Source organism: Neophocaena asiaeorientalis, unplaced genomic scaffold (genome assembly GCF_003031525.2).
Source record: "Neophocaena asiaeorientalis asiaeorientalis breed wild unplaced genomic scaffold, Neophocaena_asiaeorientalis_V1.1 scaffold91, whole genome shotgun sequence".
Classification (NCBI taxonomy): domain Eukaryota; kingdom Metazoa; phylum Chordata; class Mammalia; order Artiodactyla; family Phocoenidae; genus Neophocaena; species Neophocaena asiaeorientalis.
Genome location: NW_020173198.1, coordinates 14,676,993 through 14,703,743, shown reverse-complemented (window position 1 = coordinate 14,703,743; position 26,751 = coordinate 14,676,993). Strand labels below are relative to the sequence as shown.

The 26,751-nt window shown below is 49.1% G+C and overlaps 1 protein-coding gene across 13 annotated transcripts in view; it reads left to right on the top strand.

Moving 5' to 3' along the window:
* The first annotated feature begins 4,390 nt into the window (after nucleotides 1–4,390).
* Nucleotides 4,391–26,751, top strand: part of CIITA (class II major histocompatibility complex transactivator) — a 47,725-nt gene continuing 25,364 nt past the window's right edge. For 4 of the 13 annotated variants that reach the window (XR_003003212.1, XR_003003213.1, XM_024744593.1 and 1 more), the window contains exon 1: nucleotides 4,391–4,723. Coding sequence is in view for 7 of the 13 variants with exons in the window: in XM_024744593.1 (XP_024600361.1) it covers nucleotides 4,441–4,723 (283 nt within the window). In the remaining 6 variants the exon portion in view is untranslated. Of the gene's footprint in view, nucleotides 4,724–13,184; nucleotides 13,376–13,711; nucleotides 13,832–14,556; nucleotides 14,634–14,902; nucleotides 15,053–25,830; nucleotides 25,912–26,751 lie in introns of those variants that run through there. The other 9 variants (XM_024744596.1, XM_024744598.1, XM_024744601.1 and 6 more) reach the window with 9 other exon arrangements.

Below are 26,751 nucleotides of genomic sequence, written 5' to 3'. Positions count from 1 at the left end.
TCTGGTTCTCATCCCCACCTTGGGATGTTTGATGGAGACTTACGGCCCTGTTCTTATCCCCGCGTTGGATGCTGGGGGATGGATTCTCAGGCCTGGTCCTCTCTCTCAAGTGCCTCAGAGGTGAGGTACTTTAGAACACGGTTTCCTTATTGCTCTCAGCAACTGACCCACCTGCCATCTTCTCCACAACCATGGCTGAAGATGCCATCTATTCCTTCTGTTAAAATTCTCTTTTGGCCCCCTTCTTTCCTACCTAATGAGTTTTAAGCTCTCAAGTCTCCTCTTTTTCTCTCAGGGATAATTGATGGGCATTACCACCTTGTCCAAGAAACTGTGTGGTCTTCCAACTGCTGGGGAAAGAAATCTCAGAAAGAAAGGAGAAGTGGGGGTAAAAGTTTCCTCTTCCTCTCTAGCTGCAGTAAAGCACACACTTTTGTGCATCACAAAGTTAGTTCTGATGAAACTGAGAACATTTGCACAGGTATCTACCTCATTCTTTTGTCATGGGGGAAGACCTGTGTGAAGATGTAAAACTTTGTCTTGTGATTGTAAAACTATTCTTAAAAGTATTATTTGCAGGCTTCCCTGGTGGCGCAGTGGTTGAGAATCTGCCTGCTAATGCAGGGGACACGGGTTCGCGCCCTGGTCTGGGAAGATCCCACGTGCCGCGGAGCAACTAGGCCCGTGAGCCACAACTACTGAGCCTGCGCGTCTGGAGCCTGTGCTCCGCAACAAGAGAGGCCGCGACAGTGAGAGGCCCGCGCACCGCGATGAAGAGTGGCCCCCGCTTGCCACAACTAGAGAAAGCCCTTGCACAGAAACGAAGACCCAACAGAGCCAAAAATAAAAAAAAATAAATTAATTAAATGAAGGCTCAACATTAAAAAAAAAAAAGTATTATTTGCATAAAGAAGTACAAGATACCCAGCCTGCAAAATTAGTAATTTTCCCTGTGAATTATGACTTTAATGCCTAAAAAGTGTGCAATTTTGATTATCTTAATTGATAATTTGTTGCCAGGAGGATAATATTTACATCTACATCTCTGTTTGCTTAAAAGTATAAGTACTTTATTATGTGAGAAAAGCTTTAGAATTTCTATCTTCTACTTCTCTGCCTTCGCCTTTATACATAAAATTTATAATGTCATGATCTTGTTGGACTGCTTATTCAAGCCAAGAGTTGAATCCATCTCATTTAAAATTCTGTATTAATTTCAAATTGCTGCTTAGCTATAACTTTTTGCATGATGTTTTAGTGGTTGTCCAAGGGCTTTTAATATACATCTTCCATTCTCCCAACCTACATAGAGGTAATATTGTACCACTTCATATATAGAAACCTTGCTACCATATGGGTCCAATAACCACCCTGTATGCTATATCACCCTTTATGGTATAGACTTCATATGTATCATATCTACATATATTTAAAATCACAAGATAGTACCATACCTTTTGCTTTAAGCAGTTATGTTTTTAAATAAATGAAGAGGAAAAGAAGCAATCTTTTATACTTACCCAGAGATTACTATTCCTGATGCTCCTCAGTCTGTCCTGTAGAGCTGAGTTTCTAACTGATATCATTTTCCTTCCGTCTAAAGAACTTATTTTAGCATTTCTTATAATGCAGGTCTGTTGCAACACATTCTTGTAGTCTTTTAAATCTGAAAATATCTATTTTTCCTGCATTCTGGGGGGATATTTTCACTGTGTTTAGAAATCTGGGTTGACAATTTTTTTTCTTCTCGGTTTTTCCGAGATACTGTTCCACTGTCTTCTGGCCTCCATGATTTGTAAGGAGAAGTCGGTGATTATTCACGTGCCCCACTGGATGTAATGTGTTCTTTTGATCTGGCTGCTTTCATGAGTTTCTCCTTATCTATGGTTTTCAGCAGTTTGATTATGATGTGCCTAGGTGTGGATTCCCTTGTATTTGTCCTGCTGAGTTTCATGGTTTTCTTGCTGTTTTCTTTTCACCAAATTTGAGAAGTTTATTTCTTCAAATCTTTTTTCTACCCCATTCTCTCTCTTTTCCTTCTGTGACTCTAAGTATGTATAAGTTGGACCTTTTGACATTGTCCCACATATCCTTGAAGCTCATTTTTTTTCAATCTTTTTCTCTCTGTTCTTCAGATCAAGTGATTTCTATTGCTGTATCTTAAAGCTTCTTTTGTCATCCCCATTTTACTATTAATCCCGTTCAATTACTTTTAAATTTTCATATATTGTAATTTTCACTTTTATAATTTCCATTTGGTAATTTTTAATATTTTCTGTTTTTCTGCTGAAAGTTCCTATCTTTTTATTTTCATGAGCATATTTTCCTTGACATCCTTTATGTCTTTTTCATTCATGGTTAGAGTCACTGCTTTAAAAAAAATCCTTGCCTGCTAATTTCAACATCTGGGTCATCTTGGGGTCAATTTCCACTGATTGTTCTTTTCTCTTGAGAGTGGGTCCCTATTTCTTACCTCTTTATAGTCAGGTAATTTTGGATGTGCACTGCCCATCACGAATGATATATTGTAAACACTCTGGATTATGTTATAATCCGAACAGGGTTGATTTTGTTGCTGTTGTTGTTTTGGCAGGCTCATATCTTGGCTGGAATCAAATGCATAGTCTCCTACCCCACCCCACCCCCATAGTAGGTTGCAACTCAAGTCTCAGCCCAGCTCCTTTAGCCTTAGTTGAGTTGTTTGGAGTCTGCCCATGAATGCATGAATGAGCAAGAATATGAATGAGCCATGAATTCAAGGTTCAGGGGTGAGCCAGATACTTGGGCAGTTTATACACAGAATTTGGAGCAACTTCTGTCTTTCTCCTTCCTGGAATTTCTACTCTCACTTTCCAGCTACGATTGTTATCCCAAATTCTGTCCTCTGGTTATTCAGGGCAGTAAAACTTTTCATTTTTTACAGAATTTTAGTTGCCCTGCACAGCACTAATTGAGACCTCTTTGAGCTGAGCTAATGAGCTGGGAATTCACCGGTGATATTCTTGTCTTCCACATATGGACTCCCTTCCAGTGTCTGCCTGCTCTAGTCACTCCCCAGGGCCTTCAGGTAGTCATTTTTTATAACCTCCCCCCTGCCCCACCAGAGTTTATAGTTGTCATTTATGGTAGAGTTAGTCAGATAGGAGCTCTCACCCATACTGGAAGTGGAAATCCCTATTTGTCTCATTGAAACAAACAATGCAAATGGTCCCATCTGAGAGATGGTAAAGCTGAGGCCAGGAGAGGAAACCAGGTCACAGTGTGTTTCTGGAAGAGCAATCAACTATGATTTTAAAGAAAAGGTGGGGGTTGGGGTTTTTCAGGGTAGAATCCTACAACAGACTGGCTCCTATGCAAAGCCTCTGTTTTGTGTGTTGGTAAATTGGGGATAATATTAGTATAGAGTCAATGTTCATGAAGTGCTTACTACGGCCAGTACTAAGCACTTTAAAGGCATTATCTCTTTTAATCCTCAAGACAACTTGATGAGATTGAATTACTTTTTTTTTTTTTGCCTTTCACTGCTGCAGCCTCTCCCATTGCGGAGCACAGGCTCCGGACGCGCAGGCTCAGGGACCATGGCTGATGGGCCCAGCCGCTCCGCGGCATGTGAGATCTTCCCGGACCGGGGCACAAACCCGTGTCCCCTGCATCGGCAGGCGGACTCTCAACCACTGCGCCACCAGGGAAGCCCGAATTACTTTTATCGGGGGATTCTTCAGAGGAAGAGTCTGAGGTTTAGTGAGGTAGGTTGAGCCCAAGGTGACACAGCTGTTTGCATGATTAATCAATAATAATAATGGCTCATATTTATTGAACTCAGGTGTATTGAGCTATTATCAAGTTGTAGATAATGTGCTAGGTACTCTACATGCATTATCTTATTTAATCCTCCCTACAACTCTAAGAGGTAAGTACTATTATTATCACTACATCTTTTCAGATGGAGAAATGGGGGCAAGAAGAGGCTAAGTAACGTGCCCAATATCAAGTAATCTGGGATTTGAACACAGGCAGATTGGCTCCAAACCCAACTGCTTAACCTCTACGCCCCAATGCCTTCTTGTTATGATATAACATCTAAAAAGGCTTATCACCTCATAGGTCCTCAAAGAGGCAAGCCCCCTTCCTCTTAGTGTAATAAACACTGGATTGGATCTAAAGGAGTCCACAAAGCTGTGAGCTTCTCTGGTACATGCGCATGAGTGGTACCAGCGAATATCTATGGGGTGTAAATCAGCCCCAGAACCCACTTCCATTAATTCATCAGGCAACCCCAGCCTAACGTGCAAATGAGGAAATCCTCCTAAGCAGGAATGAACTGCAATAAACTGCAGAGGTTCCCTCATCCTGTTTCTCACTTCAAGTTTTGGATGCTGCAAGTCGGGTGAGCAGAGGTCCCAGGCGTTGTCCCGGGCAGCCCTGCATCCGAGAGCTACCATGAATCACTTCCAGACCATCCTGAGTCAGGTCCGGATGCTGCTCTCCAGCCATCGGCCGAGCCAAGTGCAGGCGCTTCTGGACAACCTGCTGGCAGAGGATCTTCTCTCCAGGGAGTACCACTACGCCCTGCTCCATGAGCCTGATGGTGAGGCTCTGGCCAGGAAGATCTCCTTGACCCTGATGGAGAAAGGAGACCCAGACTTGGCCCCCTTGGGGTGGATCTGGAGTGGGCTGCAGGCCCCGGCAGCCGAGAGGGACTCCGGCTACAAGGACCCTGGGGGTAAGTGCCATCCCCTTTTCTCATGGAGCAACGCCTGGCTGCAGGCAGCTCAGGGATTTTCCCTCTACTCTCTGAAAAGGAAGTCAATGTGATCATCCGGGTCCCAAGTTGGAAAGGCAGACTTGGACAGGAATCAAGGTCCCTGGTTGAGCTGGCAGGAGCAACAAGTGGAGAGCTCAGGCTGTGATGCTGAGGGCACTGGAGAAACAGTGTGCTCCCCACTCTACTTAAAAGTAAACTGTCCACGTGGCCAAATGCCCACTTGGGTCACTCTCTGAGCCACCTTGATACCTTAGGCAGGATGCAAGGCACCGGTGAGGGGCACAGATGGACAAATCAGCTATTGCCTGCAAGTGGGGAAGACAGGTGCAGGCACAATCAGTGTGTGGAAAAATAGGTTGCCACGGAGAGGAAGGGCCGAAGAGCCGGGGAGCAGAGATTGCCGTGTGCGTGTGTGCGTATGTGTGCATGCGTGCAAGAGTGCATGTGTGTGCAGGTGCACGTATGTGTGGGCATATGCTTGCATGTGTGTGTACTTGTCTGTGCGTGTGTGTGTATGTGTGCACGTGTGTGTGTGCATCTGGGTCGTGGAGAGAGACAGAAACTGAAAGACAGACAGGGAGAGAGAGACAGGGAGGGAGAGACAGAAATGGAGATGGAGAGAAGGAGGGAAGAAGGGAGGGAGGATGGGAGGATGGGAGGAAAGAAGAGAGATGGAAAGAGGAAGAGAAAGAGGGAGATGGTGGGGGAAAGAGAGAGAGACAGAAGAGGAACCAGACTGCAGAGAGAGAGTGTCTTATTTTTTAAAAGTACTGATAGCGATTGATGCATCTTAAATCAGGAAAACAAGCCTATACCATACCGTTTCCACTCACACCCTTGGCTCCCCAAACATTTTAGATCTTCCTTCCCAGTTCCAAAGAGGTTCTCACTTCAATGCAAACAACAGTCTTCCTAAAGACACACGTCTTTCAGTCTCCTCTGCGTAGATCTGAGCTTTTCCAATTTTATGAGCTGGTGTCATAAACTCTAGTCCTTCTTGGTCCTTTCATGGCTCTGGAGTAACTTGAAACAAGATAATCACAATGATTCACATTTATTGAGTATTTACCGTGCGCCAGGCTCAGCCTAAGCCAGCAGGTAGTTCTCACATCCACCCTAAATGCTTTGATGATCTCCAACCGTATTTTACGCAGAAAGAAAAAACAGAGGCTGCCCAGAAGTGACCAACCCCAGTCCCCAGCTGGGAAGTGGTGGAGGCTGGATTTGAAGGCAGACAAGCTTTTAGCCTCAATCTGACCTTGAGGGGTAAAAAAGCCCCTTGATGATTTTGCCATGGGCACCAGGGCTTTGAAGGCATTTCTCCAACTCTTCTGCCAAGATACAAATTTACATAGGGTTGGCTGTCCTCCTGGATGAACTCTCACTCAGATGGTCTCTATCTATTCCTCGGACACATCTTTTACTCTCCCCCTCGTAACATATCCCTGGGGGGCTGGGGCATCTTTACCAGCTGAACTATCTCCCTGACTTCTTAATGGGAATGCAAGAGGCCTATGTGGTCGTTTCTTTTTTTTTTTTTAACTTTTTATTTTATAGTGGAGTATAGTTGATTAACAATGTTGTGTTAGTTTCAGGTGCACAGCAAAGTGGCTCAGTTATACATATACATGTATTTATTCTTTTTCAAATTCTTTTCCCATTTAGGTTGTTACATAATATTGAGCAGAGATCTCTGTGCTATACAGTAGGCCCTTGTTGCTTATCTGTTTTAAATACAGCAGTGTGTACATGTCAGTCCTAAAGATGATACCAGAAAACCACCAGAGCTCATCAATGAATTCGGTAAAGTTGCAGGTTACAAACTTAGTACACAAAAATCTATCGCATTTCTATATACTAACAATGAAAGATCAGAAAGAGAAATTAAAGAAACAGTCCATTTACCATCACATCAAAAAGAATAAAATACCTAGGAATAAATCTACCTAAGGAGGCAAAAACCTATACTCCGAAAACTATAAGACACTAATGAAAAGAAATGGAAGACAACACAAACAACCTATGCGGTTTTGACGCAGGTGCAGATGCCAACTTCCGGGGATGTCAAAGCCTTCCTCCCTCCTTGACTCGCCCCCTGCAAACTGCAGGCTCCTTCATACCGCAGGCTACCCAACACCTCTGCCCTGCCCTCCTCTCTCTGCGAGGGCTGGTTCCTGTTATTAAACTCCATTTCCTCCCTGGGGACATAATATTTTTATTTCTGATCCCACGTGACTCTAGAAATGGAACTGGGCTCAGGGCACTGTGGGCTTCAGAGGCTGGGAGACAAGGAAGGATAAATCGCTTCCTTTCCCCGTTGCTTACCTCCCCCTCTTCCAGGCCAGCTACCCCCAGGCATGAAAGACTCAACTGTAAGGACTACAGGCAGGTGTGATGCTTTGGGGCAGGGAGAAGAAGCAGCCTTCAGAGCGGGAGAAGGGGAACCGGGGAAGAGAATTGTGGGGTTTATAAATAAAGGGCACCGACTTTAGTTTCAACAGGGGTTCAGAAAAGGAAATCAGTGTGTGAAGTTTCTGTCACTCTCTCTACAACCCTATCAGGATCTTCACCCTCCGCCGCTCTAAACTCTGCTCCGACTTCCCGTGTCACTCAGAGGAAAGCTAAATCTGGACGATTCCCACAAGGCCCTTCATGATCTGGCTTTCATCACTGCTCTGCTCCCATCCTGTACTCCTGCCTTCTCATCTTCTCCAGACGTGCTGGCACCCTCACTGTCCCTGGGACAGGACAGGCACGCTCTCTGCCACAGGACCTCTGCACGTGCCATACCCTCTATCTGAACCACTCTTTTCTCCAGATATCCTCTTGGCCAACATCCTTGAATCCTTCAGATCTTTGCTCAGATGTCACCTTCTCAGGGATACCTATCCTGATCATTCCATTTAGAATTGCAACTCCGCCTTCACACTCTGAGAAGTGGCCCCCTCCCCCATTGACACATTCACCTTCTATATACTTTACTTTTGTATTACATTTGTTGTTTGTTTGTTTGTTTTTGGCTGCACCACGAGGCTTGTGGTTTCTTAGTTCCCCGACCAGGGATTGAACTCGAGCCCTCAGCAATGAGAGTGTGGAGTCCTAACCACTAGACTGCCAGGGAATTCCCTATGTTTGTTGTTTATTGTCTGACTCCCTCACCGGAAAATAAGCTCCCTGTGGGCAGGGATCTATGCTTTCATCACGGATGCATCCCAAACGCATAACACAGTGCCTGGCAAAGGATAGGTGTGCGATATGTGTTTGTTAAATATTAGACTGAGGGATGGTAGATGGATGGATGGATGGGTGGGTGATGAGTGGATAGGTGGGTGGGTGGATAGGTGAATGGTTGATGGGTGGTGAATAGGTGGATGGGGGATGGATAGGTGGGTAGATGGTTAGGTGGATGGGTGATGGGAGTCTGGGTGGGTAGGTGGCTGGGCGATGATTGGATGGGGAATGGCTGGGTGGGGTACAGGGAAATGGTTGATGGGTAGGTGGGTAGGTGGATGGGTGATATGTGGGTGGGTGCGTGGTGGCTTGTGTAGTCCCATTACTCTCACTTTACAGGTAAGTGCACTGAGGCACAGGGAGGTTAAGTGATTTGCCTCGCTCATGGCCTAGGAGTGGGGGGCTATGAGATATTGGATCTCATGAGTCTGGATCTCTCGCTGCACTTTCTGTTTGGCTGCCTCTTCTGCATAACCTAAAGGGATACCGTAAGTGTACCCCAAACAGGCTGACCACCTTCAAACTGAAACCAGCCCGATGATTCAGAAGTCACCTTTAGATATGCTTCAGTTGCAATCGTGTAGGAAGCCCACTTCTGGGGACGTGACCTTGGGGATTGACTCTACTGCTCAGAGCAGCACATGTGCATCCTGCCCATAGGCAAGCTCGGGGGAGGCCCAAGAGTCCTGGCAGAGCTCAGCAGCCCGATTGGGGAATCAAAGCAAACACTCAGGCAGTCTTTGGCTGACAGTGGCTGACAACACCTGGAGGACAAGCAGATGCCAGAGAAGAGAGGTTTTAGATGGCAGTGATGGAAAAAGAACCAGGCGGGAAGCTGGACAGCTCTGGTTCTGAGGCCATGCTCTGCTGCTGCTTACCAACTGTGTAACCTTGGCCACGTGCCTGAACCACTCTGACCCTCGGTTTCTTCATCTCTAAAATGGGAGTGGTGATATAAACCTCCCAGGGTTATAGTGAGGGTTAAATGAGATGGTAACTGGTAAACCATCCAAGGCGGTTCTTGGCAGATAACTCCAGGAATGTTGGACAGGGGGAAGATATACCAGGGGTTTGAGTCTGCAGCCTCATTGGGGCCCCCATGTCATATCTAGACAGCTACTCCAGTGCTGAGGGCTTGGTGCTCTGTGCATCTGAGAAATGGGCCAATGTGCCCCCCACCCTCAAGTTGGCACATTAGTTAAGCACATGGGCTGTGGCCTCCATGCCAGCTGTGACTCCCTGATTCCAAGGGCTATGACAGTGAGCCCTTCCTGGGACCCCTCTGGGCCTCAGTTTCCGCATCTGTAAAATGGAGGTGATACTAGCATCCAGAGTGGCTATTCTGAGAATTCAGTGACATCATCCAGAATAAGGCACTTACTTGCAATATAAGGCACTTGCAATAATTCCCGGCAAGAGGAAAGCTCGTTCTGACTCGTCAGCCTCGAGGGTGGCATTTGGGGTAACCACAGACCCAAGGCACACAGAAGGATGACTGTGGCAAGATAAGACCCAGCCGACCTCAGGCTTGTGAATGGAGGCACAGCGGTGCTTCTGGGGTGAGCTTTCTCAGAGGCTGTAGGACGCCCCTGCTATGGTTTTATACATTATTGTTTTCCTCGGCTTTCCTTTGCTGGTTTGTCGCTCTATGTCTTCACGATGTGGTACTTTTGCCCGTGAAGACTCTGTTCTAGGAACCACAGAACAAAGACTCCTTCTAGGATGTTGCCTGATTTATTGGAAAGGGAGGGACACACCCCAGGCTGCTAAGCTCTTCCTCCCACTTCCTTCCCCATTTGCCTCTTAGGATGAGAGTCCCCAGAGCCAGGACTCAGAGGGGAGGGGGGCAGCGCCCTCCCTTTCTCTGACACCTTCCTTTCCCCAAACCTGTTCCTGCTCTGATCCCTGATCAGGGAGCCTCTGTGGACTCCTGGAAGGAGATGTGTTGGCAAGGACCACTTGTTTTTTCACCCTGAGTAGCTTCCCATCTGGTCAGACCTACTTCACCTTCACCCGCAGGAGCCGCAGAAGTAGAAGCACCTGCATTGGAAGTGGGCGCATCCCCATGGGTTTTCCCAGGCTGACCAGTGGCCTGTCCTATACTCAGCTTGGCTCCAAGTCTGGCACCTGACTCAACCAGGGACTGTTTCTGTTCTTTGTTGTTACCTTGAGCAGCTCACCTGTGTCCTTACTTACCATTTATTGGTCTCTCCACCTACCTGCCCATCCCCCTACCTGCCTACCCTCAAACTACCTGGTCTACTTAACCACCTACTAATATCTACTTACCGATTCAACAACTTACATCTACTATCTACTTCTATCTACTTATCAATTTATCAATCTTTCATTTATCTGACTGCCTGTATATTTATGTACCAGCTTACTTACCTGCCTTCTTACCTACTAATCCACTTGTACCTTTGCCCACAGACAGGCCTACATTCTCAGATACCTTCCTACCTGCCTAATTTGCCTACATACCAGTTTTTTTCTATCTATTCACCCACCTCTCCACCTATCTCTTTTCCTTTCTTTCTCACCTCCTTTCTTCTCTCCTCCTTAAGCATTTACTTAGCAGCTGCCAGAAATGAGGGGGGTGGTCACAAACAAACATAAGAAAAGACACTTAAAACTTTGTAAGGTAGGACTCTCCATCCATGTGGAACTTGTCTGCCTTGATCATTCAAATCCAAACGCCATCCATTCGCTCAACCAATCTTGGAGTCCTGTGTCTTTTAAATAAGAAAATCAAACACAGTAAGACAGACCTTAAGGACCTTGTGACCTAATCAGAGGCAGCAGGGGGGATACTCATGAAATAGGAAGTTCACCATGTATTGCCAAATACGCGGCAGCAAGTTTGCTAAAAACGAGTAGGGCGGGAGGTTGTCGTTAGCTGGAAAGGTGATGAAAGTGGGAACTTGGGCATTGAAGGATGGCTAAAATACAGCCCAATGGGAGGAGGCAGGAGGGTGGTCCTGGGGTTGGGGGGAGGACGGGGGACCCTCTGCTCGAGCAGAAGTACATAGGTAGGGCCCAGCTGCAGGAAGGGGTAGCAAGCTTTCAGGAATCCTACTTGTAAGACCAAGTTCCCCCATCTCCTCTCCCTGGTACTTGGCAGGGGACCCCAGGCTGGTAACTTTAACAATGCTTCTGACTGCAGCTTTGTCATGCTGGGTCCTGACTTGAGACAAAGAAATTTGGGTGCCCAGGGCAAGGCTGAGAGGGGCCCTCCGTCAGAAGGGAATTGGCTTTATCCTGGGCTCTGGAGAATGGTCACCACCTCTAGGGGAGTTTTGAAGAGGAGCCTCAGCAGGCACGCAGGATGCTTTAATAGGAAGATACCCTGGGGTTGGCTTAACCCCTCAGCCCCCACCCAGTCCTGGAGGCCTGTCACTCCAACTCAGCAACCCCTCTCCTCACCTCCACTGCCTCTGCTGGCATTCAGACCCCCATCGGCTCCTGGCAGAGCACCATGGCTCTCTTCCCTGGTCTACATATACGAGGCCCTCCTGGTGCCGATTTACGGCCTCTACCATCAGTTAAAACACAGGCTAGCACGCGGTCACCCTGCTCAGAAACGCCAGCATGACCAGATTCAGGCCTTGTGGAGTGTGGGTCTGGGGCGGGGGCAGGTGAAGGAGGACATGGGGAGACCAGGTAGCAGACTGCTGCTGTGGTCCAGGTGAGAGATGAGAGCAGCCAAGCAGGTGCACCCCAGGCCCAGGGGACTCTCATTCCAAGCTCGGCCCTGCCACGAAGCTGATTCAAGCTGCCTCGGCCAGGGCCATCAGAGCTGCCTCCCTCTGAGGACAGGAAGTTGGCCTCACTGAATGGCCAGGTGTGCCTCTGCCCGGGCACATCAGGTCAGAGGAAGATGAGACTTCTTGGGACTTCTCATATTCATCATGTCTGTTTTGTTAGCCTAACCAAGCAAGATTGTTTCAAATTGACTCTTAGCTTTCTTATTTGTCTGCCTACTTACCCCCTGGGACTTCTGACAGCAGCAACTGCTTCAAAAATAATCACCATACAAATATAAGCATCATTATCCCCATTTCATACATGGAGAAACTGAGGCCCACACAAAGGAAGTGAGGGGTCCAAGGTCACCCATCCGCTAATAACCACGGGGGCTGGACCATAGCACTTCAGACTCCCAATCCAGTGTTCTTTCTGTAAAAATGAAGTCATTGTTTCCCAATCGTCATTCATTTTGGTTCCACCCTCATGATTTCTTTTCACCACCTACGCTATTCTTAGCTGGACAGTTGTTGTTTTTTTTTTCCAAACTACTCACATCTTTTTTTCAACTTTATTTCCCAAGGAAAATTTATGTCCACCATAAATGAAAAAGAATGCCACACACAGAAGGTAACTATGAAACAGGAGAGCAGAATAACGTTATTCCATTCTAGCCAGACACTGATGTCTACGGAAGGCTTGAGGCTGGGGGCTGCTCTCTGTGAAATAGGTGGATCACGCATTAGAAGAGGTGTTAAAAGCTCCTTAGCCCCAAACTGAGACTTTCTTCTCAAGGTTTCCAGGAGCCTGGGCAGAGAGTTAAAAAGGCGCTAACTTTCTCCCTGCGTGCGACTGACAGTCTCTCTGCCACATCTAGGTGGTACCCCCAAACCACGTGGCTATAAGTATACCATATTTGGGGGTAAGACCTTTTTATGTGTAATTTATGTTTTAGTCCAATGTTCTTAGAATAAAAATGATGAGTGGACCACTCGTGTTCTCCAAGGAAATTCAGGGCAATTTGGTGTGGGGGTGGGATGGTGGATGCGAGTGGAATCCCGGGAGTTTGCTGGAAGCTAGTTCAGCTTGTCTTGAGGCATTTGTGGGGCTCTGACCACGGCCCCATCCTGCAGAGGATGGCAGATATTGGCAGCTGGCACCAGCGTGGCTCCACTGTGGTTGCCGTTATTCAGAATGTCAGCGTGTTGAAGACCCTCCAATAGACAACTCATAACCTTCTGAGGTCGGTCACCCGATTTGGTCCAAAACAAGGAACTGAAATTAACATCAGGTGCAAGTCCGTGTTTAAGGGAGCATGGGCAAATTAGAGCATGTCTAGATGCGAGAAATCTGACAGCTCAGACCACCTGGTAGGGTGAGAATTTTCTGCTGGTCCCTTACTTGCTTCCTTTGCATGTTTGCTTAGGCTTGGCGGGCTCCAGACTTTTGTAGGGAGACTGGTCAGAGATGAGGCTGCCTGCTTCTGAGCTGGGCATCCGAAGGCATCGTTGGGCAGGCTGAGGGCAACAGGAGGGGCTGCCAGAGTCCGGGAGCTGCTGCCTCACTCTGTTTCTCACACCATGCGTTGCCTGGCTACGCGCCCAGCCGGGTCCTACCTGCCAGAGCCCCAAGGTAAAAAGGCGGGTGGAAGACGTTGGGGCTGAGAACGCTTCTTGATTTAGGGTGAGGTCTCAGCTCGTCCCACCGTCCCAAATTGTCAGAGACATTGCTCTGAACTGGGGTGTGAGGGTGGCGAGAGGGGTCTTTGTCCTGCTGGGGCTTTTGGAAGAAGTGAGGTGGTTTGCCATTTCCTTCCACTGAGGGACATTCGGTCTGCCCAGATGCCTGGAATGTAAGAGGGCTTTATCAGCCTGAAGGGTACTAAAGGGCTGACTTTCATGGGGCGTGTTGTTAGCTCTCAGCATTCATGACCCGGCTAGGCCAACCACAAGGTCCTCTCTCTGCCAGGTAAACACTGAGGAGCTCGCCCTTGAAAGGTGGAACCCCTGCCAGATCCATCCCATCCCCGGGAAGCAGGGAAACCAAAGCCAGAGTCAGCCCCTTGGTCTAGATGTTGAGCCCCAGCTGGTGAGCAATACAGTCACCTGGACCGATGCTGCCCTCTCCCCAGTTTCCAAACGGTGTTTGGGGGGAAAAGTGGGGGACCGGGGACAGATGATGAGAGACAGCATAGCACAGACATCTGGTACCAGCTCTGAAGGCAGCACGGCAGGTTTGAATCGCAGCTGCACTGTTGCCTGGGTGTGAAGTGACACTGAACAAGTCCCCAACCTACTCTGAGTCTGTTCTCCTGGGCTGTTAAATGCGATTAGGGGGAAACTCTTATTACAAGACAAAAGTGAGGAATCAAAGGGTCTAGCACAGTGCCTGGTGCGTTGTAGGATCTGAAGACACACATAGGAGCCCGTTATTAGTGTGGTTGAGACTGTAGGACTCCTCTTCTCAGATGCTGCTAAAATGTGAGGCTTCCTCTGAACCTACAGATTGATGACAAGTTTGCCAGCTCTGTTGGTTGCAGCCAGAGCTTGTTGGGGGAGTTTTCCAGGGGGAGAGAGAGGTCAGAAGTCACCTTGACCCACCCCTCCCTCAATACCAGATGAGGAAATCCAAACCTGGGAAGGGAGGTGACCTCCCCAAGGTCTCAGGGTGGATGGAGCAGGGGTCCAGGACCTCTGGAAGAGGAAGGGTGAGAGGAAAGCAACTAGGAGGTATGTGGTGATGGGAACTCAGGGCTGCCAGGGCTGAATTTCCAGCCAGGGAAGTTCCTTGAGGAATTCTCTCTTCCTCCCAAGGGCATCTGGCTTCCCAGGAGTAAATGGCTCAGCGAGCAAGCCCCTGTGCCCTGCAGGGGTGGTTTGCCAGCTTCAAGGTAAGGCTGAGGTGGAGGGAAATTGAGGGCCAGACAGGGGTGTGGGTGAGCTCCCTGCAAACCAGGGCTTGTATATCATATGCCTACGGGCAGGCTGCCTCCTCCAAAGCTGGGCACTGGCCATTTTTAGGAGCTGATTAGACGCTCCAGGGAGTGTGGGGGGTGGACTAGGCGCTTCTGAGAAAGCACATGGCAGGCGCAGCAGGAGGAGGCTCGGGTGCCTGCTTACTCCCCAGCTTGGGCTGGCCCAAGCCCCTTGCTGCAGAGAGAAAGTGAAAGAGAAAAAGGGCAGCCACAGTGGGTGGAGCTGGGGTGGCCAGACGACTGCTCTCCCCAAGCTCGCTCGCTCACCGCAGCCCCAGAGCTGGCGGGAGGGAGAAGCCACTGGCAGCGCGCGGGAGTCCAGGGAACAGCGGCAGGTAACCAAAGTCCCCTTAGCAGCCCCTGAAGTGGGGCTGGGAATAGAGGTTCAGAGACTGGTAGCTACCTGCCTGAGATCACACAGCAAGGCTGGGAAGAGAAGGAAGGTAATGTGCGGAGTGCACACCCTAGAAACTCCTCGTTTCCAGCATCCCTGGAAGGATTCCACGCAGGAACTGGGAGCGGGGAACCCGGAGCTGGGCTGCCTTGCGCAGAGCACCGGGGCCCAGGGGAGGCGGCGGGGAGAGCCGGTGGGAGCGGCAGCGTCTGCAGAGAGATTGGGACACAGAAGGAGCACGCAGAGAAGGGAGGCGGTGTGGCCAAACGATCAGTAGACAGTCTCCCTGCGGGTCCTAGAATCTGAAGAAGCGCCTAGGGCCGCGTGGAGGGAGACACAGGCTTTTCTTCTATGGGGAACCTAGGACCGGGGCTGCCCTTCTCTGAGCCTCAGCTTCCCTCTTGAATCACGTTCCCGCTCTGACTCTGGAGTCTGGGTACCCGGCCCTCTTGGTGGGGTCCCCAGCGCAGGGAGGGCTATGGGGAGACATTTAAACGCCGGATTGGAGAAATCCTCACTTCTCTTTTACCATCTTGGGGGGCAGGGTCTTTCCTGGACTCTGTTTGACAGTCCGCATCTCTACCGCAAGTTGGGGTCCTGAGCCACATCCTCTAAGGAGAGAAACTAAGGGCCTCCGGAAAGGGATTGGGGTGGGGCTGTCCGGGGTCCCAGAATATCAGAATTGGAGCCACCATGTCTAGCTCTGTCTGGGACCCTTAAAACCGCAGTTCTCGCTTGAGTCCCACAGCATCTCTCTCCACCCTAGGTGACACATGGGAGGGGACATAAGTGCCCCACCTCCAGTTGCGGCCAGGAGTTCCTAAATTTGACAGGAAGTCTTCCATCTATGTGCCACTCCACTCCACCCCCCCAAAAAAGAAATACCATTCCCAGCCACTCAGAAAGTTAAGGAAATTAGTGCTTCTTGCTCTAGGGCTTGGTGGAGCTGAAAATGGAGAAGATGAGACCCCAGCAAATCATCACTTTCCAAATCCCAGCCTGCCTTAGGCAAGGACCTGGTCTCCAAGATCCCAGAATATGGAGTGGAAGGGTCCTCAGAGACGACTGAGCCAGGGGATCCCAGGCTTCCCACACGTGGGAATCACCCAGAAGGCTGTTTAGAGTGCGGGTTCCCAGCCCCCACCCCCAGATCCCATTGACTGGGCCTGGGGTGGCGCCTCCAATGGCAGGTTAACTGGCTATGGGATGTGTGTGTGTGTGTGTGTGTGTGTGTGTGTGTGTGATTCCTATCTCAGAGGTCCAGAGGTCATACATACATTGAAAGGCACTGAGGTCCAACCCCAGTACCTACTCCATGTTACAAAACCTCTGGGGACTTCCTGGGAGGTTTTGTCAAAGTCCACATAGCCAAGTTATTAGCGGAACCAGAATTTGAAACCAGGTCCACTGAGAGCCCATCCAGTACCTGGGCGGAGGTGTGAGCCTCCACAAATACAGGGCAGGTCCTGGATAGTCAGAGGGAGACTTGTTGATACAGCAAAGTCTGTCTGATGGCAGGGACCTGGCATCTAGTACCTTGTGGAGAGTAGAATCAGAAAATTAACACAGGGACCCTGCTCCAAGGCCTGGGGTCAGTCTTGGGCAATCAGGGAAGTGGCCTGAGGGAGAGGGTAAACCTTATGTACTTGGCTTTCAGACTTGGCATCAGTCACCCTGAGTAACTGACTTCCCCTCCCGAGGGGCAGCTATAAGAAAAGACGCAAGTGCTTTCTTGATCATTTCCTGACCTGCACAGAAGCACTTTGCAAAAACCACCAAAGAATACACATGTGCCTGTTGTAACCCTTACAGATTCTAGAGGGATCGTTTAGAAAGATCTGAGAGGTTGTCATTGGGCACACGTCCGTTGTGTTTCCAGAGACTTTGGCACATACGTGATCCATGGTCCAAGGACAATTCTCAGAGAAGCCTTGATTGACACTGGTTCTCACAGGGAGGACATTGGTGCTTTTCTGGTTCTCTTCTAATCCTCCTTTCTTTGTGAGTAGGCATGATGGCAGCGCTCTAATACTAATGTTTCTTTTTAACAAAGTGGGCGGGCAGCTGATATTAATTTGATAACATTGTTTTGCTTTCAATGGCAAGTGAGACTGCAGTTTTTGTTTTGGGGTTTTTTTTTCATGCAAGGTAGTGAAAGAAAGTTTTCATCTTTTTTAAACATAAAATTTAGCAAGGTAATCATTTTTAAGTGTACAATTCAACGGCATTAAGTACATTCACGATGTTGTACAGCCATCACCACCATCCATCTCCTAAACTTTTTCATGGTCCAAGCTGAAACTCTGTCCCCATTAAGCACTAACTCCCCATTCTCCCCTTGCCCCCCGGCCCTGGCAACCACCCTTTCACTTTCTGTTTCTATGAGTTTGACCACTCTAGGTGACTCACATAAGTGGAATTATACAACATTTGTTCTTTTGTGTCTGGCTTTTTTCACTTGGCATAACATCTTCAAGGTTCAACCATGTTGCAGCATGTGTCGAAACTTCATTCCTTTTCATGGCTGAATAATATTCCATTGTGTGGATGGACTACATTTTCTCTAGCCATTCATCTGTCAGCGGACACTTGGGTTGTTTCCATCTTTTGTCTTTTGTGAATAGTGCTGCTACAAACATTTGTGGACAAGTATGTATTTGCATTCCTGTTTTTAATTCTAGAAAATTTTCTTTTAAAATAAATATGTTTGGGTTTTTTTCAAGTTAATTTAAGGAAAATGCTTGGGTAGATTATACAATTTACCCAAGGTGGTATGCAGATATGACCAAAAAAACTGTAAAGGAGGTAGGCGAATGATGTCTGAAGTTTGGAAGACTCTGGATTAGCGGAAAGACCTAGTAGCTCTTGTAACAATCTAGGCTCGGGGGATGGGGCTACTAGGTCAAGGGGATGGCTGCTGAGGGACTTTTGGAAGGAAAAATATAGGAATTGGGGACCAACCTAACCTAAGCGCAGAGTCTTGGGGTTTCCAGCTGGGGAGAAGTAGAAAGGTGGTAGAAATGCAGGGTCTGGAAGGTTCCCTTGGAGGAAGGAAAAGCCATAGAGCCATGCAAACTGAGAGGCAATGTCTTCTCGGCAAGTGGACACTCAGGCTGCCTTGGAAATAAAACCTATCTAAGTTCTCAGTCACCACAAGGCAAGTGTGTGTATGTGAGTGTGTTGGAGGAGGGGGTGCCCAAGGGCGATGCTCATGTAAAAATACAGATTTCTGGACCCCACCCCAGACTTACGGTCAGAACCTCAGGGGGTGAGGTCCAGCTGCCGTGTGTTTAGCACCCACTTCAGGCAATTTTGATTCACAGCCAAGCTTGCCAACTGTCATCAGATGCTGGCAGGCAGGGCTAGGATGTGATTTATTTACCTCGGAGTCTCCAGCACGGAGCGAAGGGCCTGCCGCAGGCTTAGGTGCCGTGTTAGGCCAAGCTGGGGGTTAGGACTGGATTTGGGAGCCTGGCTTTGCTAACTGCAGGCACAAGCCCCTCATTCCCCACTCCAGCACCCAGCCCTGGTTTTCTTCCAGGAAAAACTTGTTGGACTCCTTTTCGGCTCACCGACTGCAGCTGGGAAGGTTGGGGCTTGCAGAGGGAAGGCCACGCGCAGGTCGGGGAGGCTTGCGTTCTGGTCAGGCACTGGGGCCCCCTCCTCCCCTGGCTGCAGCTCTTCCAGCTGTCTCCGCCCTCTCCCTCCTCCCCTCCCCCTCCCCCCAGGACCGTCAGGCTCCTCAGCCCCAGTAACTGTGCCATTTACAGGCACGACACTCAACAGCCGAGCTTGTCTTGTTTGAGTTCTAAGATTTTCCAAGTTGTGATGAGGTGGATGTCCTCCAGGGTGTCCAGAGAGGATAGGTGGCTTGCCCAAGGGCTCAGAGGTGGTCTCTGTGGGGTCTTTTGTGGGCTTCCGTATGATTTCCAGGCCCCACCTGAGGAAAAACAGAACCAAGTTGTCTCAGGTGGGCTTCCCTGGGAAGCAGACTTAGAGATGGAGATTTGCACGTGGGACGTTTATTGGGGAGAGGTCTCCAGGTTGGGGAGAGGGCCCCTGGGGGAAAGGGAAGAAGCAGCATTGGGCAGAGTGAGGAGTTGGGCTGCAATACAGTCACAAGAGAGGTCTCAGCCGATCCCGTGGGGAGGGCTGAAGCTGGGACGGCCAGGGTTATCCCAAATTGAGACTCCCAGACCAGACCTTTGCATGCCTACAGGCAGCTATCACTGGATGTGGGTACAGTGATTGGAAAAGGGTGTAACTTTGGGCTATTCCCAGAGAGGTTGTGTTGTTCTTGTTTGTTTGTTTGTTTGTTTTTTCGGCCACACAGCGTGGCATGCAGAATCTTAGTGACCCCACCAGGGATCCAACCCACGCCCCCTGCAGTGCAAGCATGGAGTCTTAACCACTGGACCACCAGGGAAATCCCCCCAGAGAGGTCGAGCTGTGACCTGTGAGCCTGTTGCCCTCTAGCAGTTGGTCCTTAAGGGACTGTAGCACACCACAGAATCTACTACATTTTTTTTTTGAAATTGTCAAATCAGAGAGCATCTGGTGGCCAAGGCTTAAACTGTCATCTGGAGTTGTCTTTTTTACTGTCTTCTGTGCAGCCCCTTTTGGGGAGGGGTGGGTTCTGCTTCCCTCCCCCACCTCACCCCCATCCCCTTTAATTGAATAGCTCCATTATCACCTGTTCTGGGATTTGGGCTCCTTGTACAATTTCATTTGAAAGCCGCTGTTCTAGCATGACATTCTTATTTAACAGATGAGGCCACTGGGGACCAGAGAGGGAAAGGGGCTTGCCCAGGGTCACATAGCCTGTCAGGTGCAGAGCAGGGCACAGATCTCAGGTCTCATGACTCCCTGTGTGGATCCTGCCTCACCAGTCTGTTGTAAACTCAGCGGTCCATAGCTGCATCAGTCCATTTCCCCTGCCCTCACTCCAACTGCTGAGAAGCTCTGTGGAGAGGCGTGGAGCCCATCTTGCTTCCATTTCCAGCTTTCCTGCTCTGAGGCCCCTTTGTCCGGGCACAGGCTAGTCTCAGCCCAGAGAGGCTGGAGAGCTATGATGGAAATGCCAAGATCCTTGAGGGGGCTGGAACTGAGGAGGGCGAGGTGAAGCAGCAGGCTAGGTCCAATGGGGAATAACTCTTTGTGCCCTGTGGTTCCCAGACAGCTTATTTCCTAATCCCTTTTCAGTCTGAGCCAGTGCCAGAGCTGGGAAAACACACCCAGCACCCCAGATACCACAACTCCCATGCTTCCTGCTCCTTCCTCTGTGGAACTGGCCAGTTTGGGCACTCAGGGCCAGTCCCCTCCAAGCCTTTCTGTTGGAAGACACCCTCATGTGCGTCCCAATCCCACCATGGGGCAGGACAGAATTCAGCCCTGCCTTTCCCTTCCCCAATCACCCATCCATCCCATTTCCAGCAGATCAGAGATAGACGTGACCTTAGAAGGCCTGCAGGCCAACAGTTGCAAACCCAAATGCCTAAGGGGCCGTAACTGTGCCCAATGGGACCCAGCAGAATGCAATAGGGAGCAGTGGGGTCTTTGGCAACAATTAATTGTATCTTCTATATGGAGACATTGCGATGGTAATTAAGACACACATATACACACACAAATTGTCTTGGGAAACAAAACACCTAGGCCTATAGGCCTGAGTCACTCTTCATTTTGAATCCATACTCCAAGCCAAGCCCCCTTTGGAGCAGAGGAGGGGCCTACGGTCAGAGTCAGACACAAAAGCCACCCAATTACAATATTTCAAGACCTCTCCTTGTCGCGTCTGCTGGCTCCTATTACATTGGAAGATGTAATAGGAGACACACACACACACACACACACACACACACACACACACACACACACACATATACACACACCTTCCAATCTCCCCGCCTGGAGGAAAAGTGACTAGAACCTCCAGCTGCCTTCCAGCCCCATTACCCCTCAGCATTGTCCAATACCTTAGTTTCCACTCTGTCTCTTGTGACCTCCACAAGCCTCTCCAGGAAGTGAAAGTCTTGAGTGAGACCAGCAGTTTCCGGAAGTCCTCTCTGCCTCATTTTCCTGGGTTGCCCCTACTGGACCAGCAACGGGGGCCAGAGCGCTAGGGCTTCCTCCCGTACAGATGGTGCCCACCTTTCCCTGTTCCTCTCCAAGTCCTGCACGTTCTCATCTCCTCCCCCAGGACTGGGGGCTCCTGGGCCCAAATCCCCCCATCCCTGGACAGCCTACTGGGTGGCAAGAGTGCAGTTTTCTTCCTTTTTGAGCATCTACATGTGTCAGGCCTTTTTTGGTGAGCCACAGAAACACAGAAGCCCCATGAGGCTTCCATCGTTTTTGGTTTTGTTTCGTTTTGTTTCTTTTTAACTTCAGGAGCCTTTCAATCTTCAGTTAACTTCATATCTCAATTCGCAGTACACTATGATCTTTGGTCCACATGAGGCGTTAATTTCCCTTTCCCCCATTCTCTTTCCTCTTTCTGGGCACCCATTCGAATGCACTCAGGGTGTATCCTTTTGTTTGCATGTGTTCTTCTTAAATACGTGTTGCTTTCTTTATGTGCCTGTATGTCACTCTGCACACCTAGAATTGGGCTATCAGAGCTCATTCTGCTTCTTACTTTTTCACTCTGTACTATGTTATATATATTTTTAAGATCTGTTTTCGATGTGGCATTTTTAACATCTTTATTGAATTTGTTACAATATTGCTTCTGTTTGATGTTTTGGTTTTTTGGCCACGAGGCATGTGGGATCCCAGCTCCCCAACCAGGGATTGTATCCATACCCCCTGCACCGGAAGGCAGAGTCCTAACCACTGGACTGCCAGGGAAGTCCCTGTACTATGTTATTAAGATCCACCTCCATGTTCACTTGGTCTGTTGCTTCTAATTATTGCATCACCCTCTACAGATTGCAGCAGCTACTTTATACTGTCCTTCCCCTGGCAATAGACACCCAGGTGGCCTCCAACTCCTGGTCACCACAAATAGCACAGAGGTGAGCAACTTCGGATGGGTGTCCTTGTGGAGCCGTGGGAGCATTTCTTTGGTATGTATATACCCAAGAATTGAATCACTGGGTTGTAGGATCTCTGCATCTTTAGGTATTCTGAGTGGTGCCAGGTTGTTCTGCAGGTGGCCACAAACATCCTCTCCCACCAACCCCTTGGCGTTGCCCAGCTTTCTAATTTTTGCCAGTTGTACGGTGGCAAGTGACACCTTGCTGCTTTCGTTCTGGAACTTACATCTTACTAGCACTTCTTGTCTATGTCGCTTTAAGCAAGTCATAGCAACTTACTGAGATTGACGCTATGCCACCTAAAGGCAATAGATTCCACAACTCAGAGAGGCTGAATAACTTATCTGAGGTCTAACAGTTAGTGTGGAACTGTAATTTGAACCCAGAGCTCACACTCTTGCGGAGCACAGGCTCCGGACGCGCAGGCTCAGTGACCATGGCTCATGGGCCCAGCCGCTCTGCGGCATGTGGGATCTTCCCGGACCGGGGCACGAACCCGTGTCCCCTGCATCGGCAGGCGGACTCCCAACCACTGCGCCACCAGGGAAGTCCCCCAACACACTCTTAACCACTGTACCATTATCAACACATTTTGTCTCTTTTCTAAAATATCATCCAGGTCTACACTGCAAGCTTCTTGTCAGGGGCTATGTTTTAAACCTCTCTAGGGCCCCCGGAGAACTGAGCCCAGTGACTTTCTTACAGGGGATGCTCAGTAAATCATTGTTTTATAGGTTTGGAGAGAAAAAAAGTGCAAGGTGTCTTGTTGAGTTTATCTGGAGGGCTACGGGGTGCAAGAAGCAAAGAGGAACTTGTTTGATCCACAGAGATGCTGACTGGGGGCTGGTTGTGGTAGATAAGTAACCCTGGGCTCCTGGCTTCTGGCCACCATGTGGCCTGCGGAAGCAGCTTGTCATGAAGCTGGGGAGCAGAGTGGTGTTAGGGGGCCTTTGGGGAAAGGCAGGGGGGAAAGCCGATAGGCAATGAGGAATCTAGAATCCCCAAATGCCTCATCTGAGTGGGCTCCCACACCCAGTTGGTGAAACTAAAGCTCGTAAGGGTAGAGAATGGTATTCAAGATCAAAGGCAGAGCTGGAACTCAAACCCATGTCTCTAGACACATGGTTCAGAGATTTTCCATTCCTTCCTCAGGAGAAGATCCCAGTCAACAAGTAGGGAAGTATTTCTTCTCATGCTCTTTCATCACAGTGCATAGCAGTGCTGAAGGCTTTGGGGTAGCAAAGGAGTCCCCTTCTCCCTCTGAATGCCTCCTCAGAGGATACACCCCCCTCTCTGGGAAGAAAGCAGCTGATAACTGAGCCTAACCTCACTGTCATCATCTGTACGATGTGTACAATAATACCAATCTCCCAGAACTATTGCGACAATCGAAACAAGATAATAAATAGAGAGCATCCAGCACAGCCCCAGACACAAAAGACTCCAGCAGAGGTGGAGCACAGAAAGGCTGCAGAAACTGAATATCAAGGTCTGAGCTAGAACATTCTGGTAATACTTGATTTCCCTCAGGGGAGAGAGGAATGAACCTTTATTTCAAAAACGGTTTTGGTGTGTATGTGCTTTCAAAACCTGCAGTGTAGTGTGAAATGGGGATGGAAACAAACCCCAAAAGGGACTTTTGGTGGCAAAAGGATTAAGAACTTTTTCTCAAGTTGGATGTGGAAGGTGGTGGCCCAGGGGGAAGGGCGGGTCCAAAGAGAACCTTCTAAAAATACTGCCCACTTACCAGAAAGGCACAGCCCACTCCTCTGCTGCACCCCAGACAACTCCTCAAAAGGAGAACTCGTCTTGCCACCCATGCCTCCTCGCTCCGGGTGAAGGCACCTCCCCAGGGTGGCCAGGGGGCCGGAGCCTGGAAGAAGCTGAGCCTTGGTGCCAGGCAGCTGCTTCAGATCCCAGCTCATTACTCTTCTCTTTGAGCCTGTTTCTTCATATGAGAAATGGAAATACAAATAGCTAATGTGTGAGTTCAGCTAAACGGTATAATGTCTACAAATCATGTCGTTTGGTACCTGGCACTCAGAGGGCACCTATGAATTCTAGCTAGGCACCATCAGTCCTACTGATGGAGAGAGACTGCCACTTGCTGGAGCCCAGGGGTAGGTGAGCTAGAGGAAGGGTTCTTGCACTCAAGGGCTCCTCGGCTGTTGGATCTGTCCTGTGCTGGGGCAGCTGACAGGGACTCTCCTCTGCAGTGAGGCGGTCAGGGCTCTCTGCCTCCAGCCTGCTCTGGAATTGCAGGAGGAGGAAAGAGTCCAGTTAGGAGGCTCTGAAGCACTTCCTAAGCATCTAGAGACACAGGAAACATGGTTGTGGGAACCCTGGGAGGTCCCAGGCCAAGTTGATTTTGACATGAATGGGAAATGGCACTTTGGGGAGCTCTAAACTGCAAGCCTAGATTCTCAGGCTCCCAATATAATGGACTTCCTTTGACTGTGGGCCTCCTGTGTGCCTGGCACACAACGCAGAGCCCTTCTTGGCATTTTGATGGTCCCACAAGGTAAGTATCATTATCCCAATCTAGTGGTGGGAAAGCTGATACTCAGAGAGGTTAAGTCACTTGCCTAAGGTCTCCCAGCCAGGATTCAAACTCAAGTTCTCCAACCAGGTGACCTCGGACAGGCCATTTCAGCGAGGTGTCTGAGTATCCTCCTTGGTCAAATAGGCATAATACTCCACATGCCTTCTCCCTAGGGCTCTTTGTGAGCTCAGAGTGGGGGCTGGAGGCAGAAGTCTGTTGTGAGCTGCAAATCTTTGTCTAGTCAAGAGGAAATGTGTAAGATGCAGGCTTTGTCTTGGAGATGCAGGAAGGTGCTGAGGTGTATGTTGGGGGTGTCTGAGAGCAGACTTTCCAGGTTGCACTGCTGCCTCTGGGGCTTGCTTGTTCCTATGGAGGTTGCAGGGTCTCCTTATTGCAAAAGAACAGAAAGCTTGGCTTCACAATGTGGTAACGCAGGAATGGAAGAGAAAGGATCCCTTTATCAATCTCACAGAGGTAAGAGGTGAATTTAATAATAATAATAATAATAATGACCATCACCCACGTTGTGCTCGTCAAGTGTGTGCTGGATGCTGTTCTATGCTTCCATTCATTAAGCACTTACTAAGTGACGGTCACCTCCCTAAGGGCTCTACATGAATTAACTCACCTAAGCCTTATGAGCTACCAAGTATTATTATTCCCATTACACAGATGAGGAAACTGAGGGAATTCCCTCGTGGTCCAGTGGTTAAGACTCTGCGCTTCCACTGCAGGGGTCCTGGGTTCAATCCCTGGTCAGGGAACTAAGATCCTGCAAGCCGTGCACGTGGCCAAAAAACAAAAATAAAGATGAGGAAATTGAGGCTTCAAGAGATTTAAAAAATGAAATCCCCAGGTTGTGGTGAGTTGGTAGATAGGAGTGGTTTCAGAGTCAGGCGGTTTGACTCCAAAAGCTCAAAGGAGTTGCCTTCTTTCTCTACTGTCAGTGTATTGCCCTGGTATTTGATCACATTTGGTGGTGCTGTCCAATGTTTGAAGCTGAGTTTGTCAATAAGTTAGACTTCTTCAGGCTCTTCCCCACTGTCCCTCCCTCCATTGCCCATCTGTGATGGGACCCAGTCTCTATTCCTGAGCCTAGATAAATGGGGGTGCTTATTTGACTGGATATATTCTGATTGGCAGGAAAGAGCGTGGACTGGGAGTCTTGTGCTAGGGGATCAGGTGCAGGCTCCACCACCGGCAGACTCTTGGGCCTCGTGCAAGGTATGTCCCCTCTCAGGGTCTCATCTTCTCCTCTGTAGGATGAAGGAGATTGAGCTTGAAGGTCCCTGGCTGACCTTGTGGGAAAACTGAGAATTTGAGTGACTTGACTAAAGTCACACATTTCGTTCATGGAATTGCTGGGGTTCGTCCTGAGCTCTTGTCCCCAGATGCCACAGTCTGGAGAAAGGCAGATGGCTACAATGTAGGCTCGCAATAAAGACCACAGACTGAAAAATGGGAGGCAGGCAGCAGGCAAGATTTGGGACAGGGAGGTCTTCTCTCACCACCCTGGACAGAACAGTAGATCGCTTCGTTGGCTCCCAGGACAACTTGTTGGAAGAAGTGGAACCCACCCTGCACCTCCCGGCCTTGGCCCCTCTCCAGAAACGGGAGGTGGTGGCCCTATCTTTCAGTTCTGCTTCCTCCAGTCATGGTTGGCTGGGCCTTTAACGCAAGCCTGCTATGTTTGTGTTCCTGTAGCCCCCACCCAACCCATTATAAACAGTCCACCCCGGCCAGGGCCTCTCGTTGGACTGGAAAGTTCATTCTCTGTGATATGTGGGTCTGTGTTGAGACCCTCCAGAGCTAGCAAGAGTTGTTGATGAGTGAAAGGAGAAGAAACACCTGGGGAGGTGGTGGTAAGTCGTGCGTGTGTGTTTTCTCACAACATTTCCCTGCTTGTTTCATTTTATTCTGGCCCAGGCTGGGCACTCAGAAGGCTGTCTTAGATCCTCTGGCCGGCTCTCTTCTCACCTTCTCCAAGAAGCTTCTTTTGATTCTTTCCAGCATATATCTGCATCCCAAGTACAGCGGGTTGAATAGTGCCCCCCCCCACCAAAG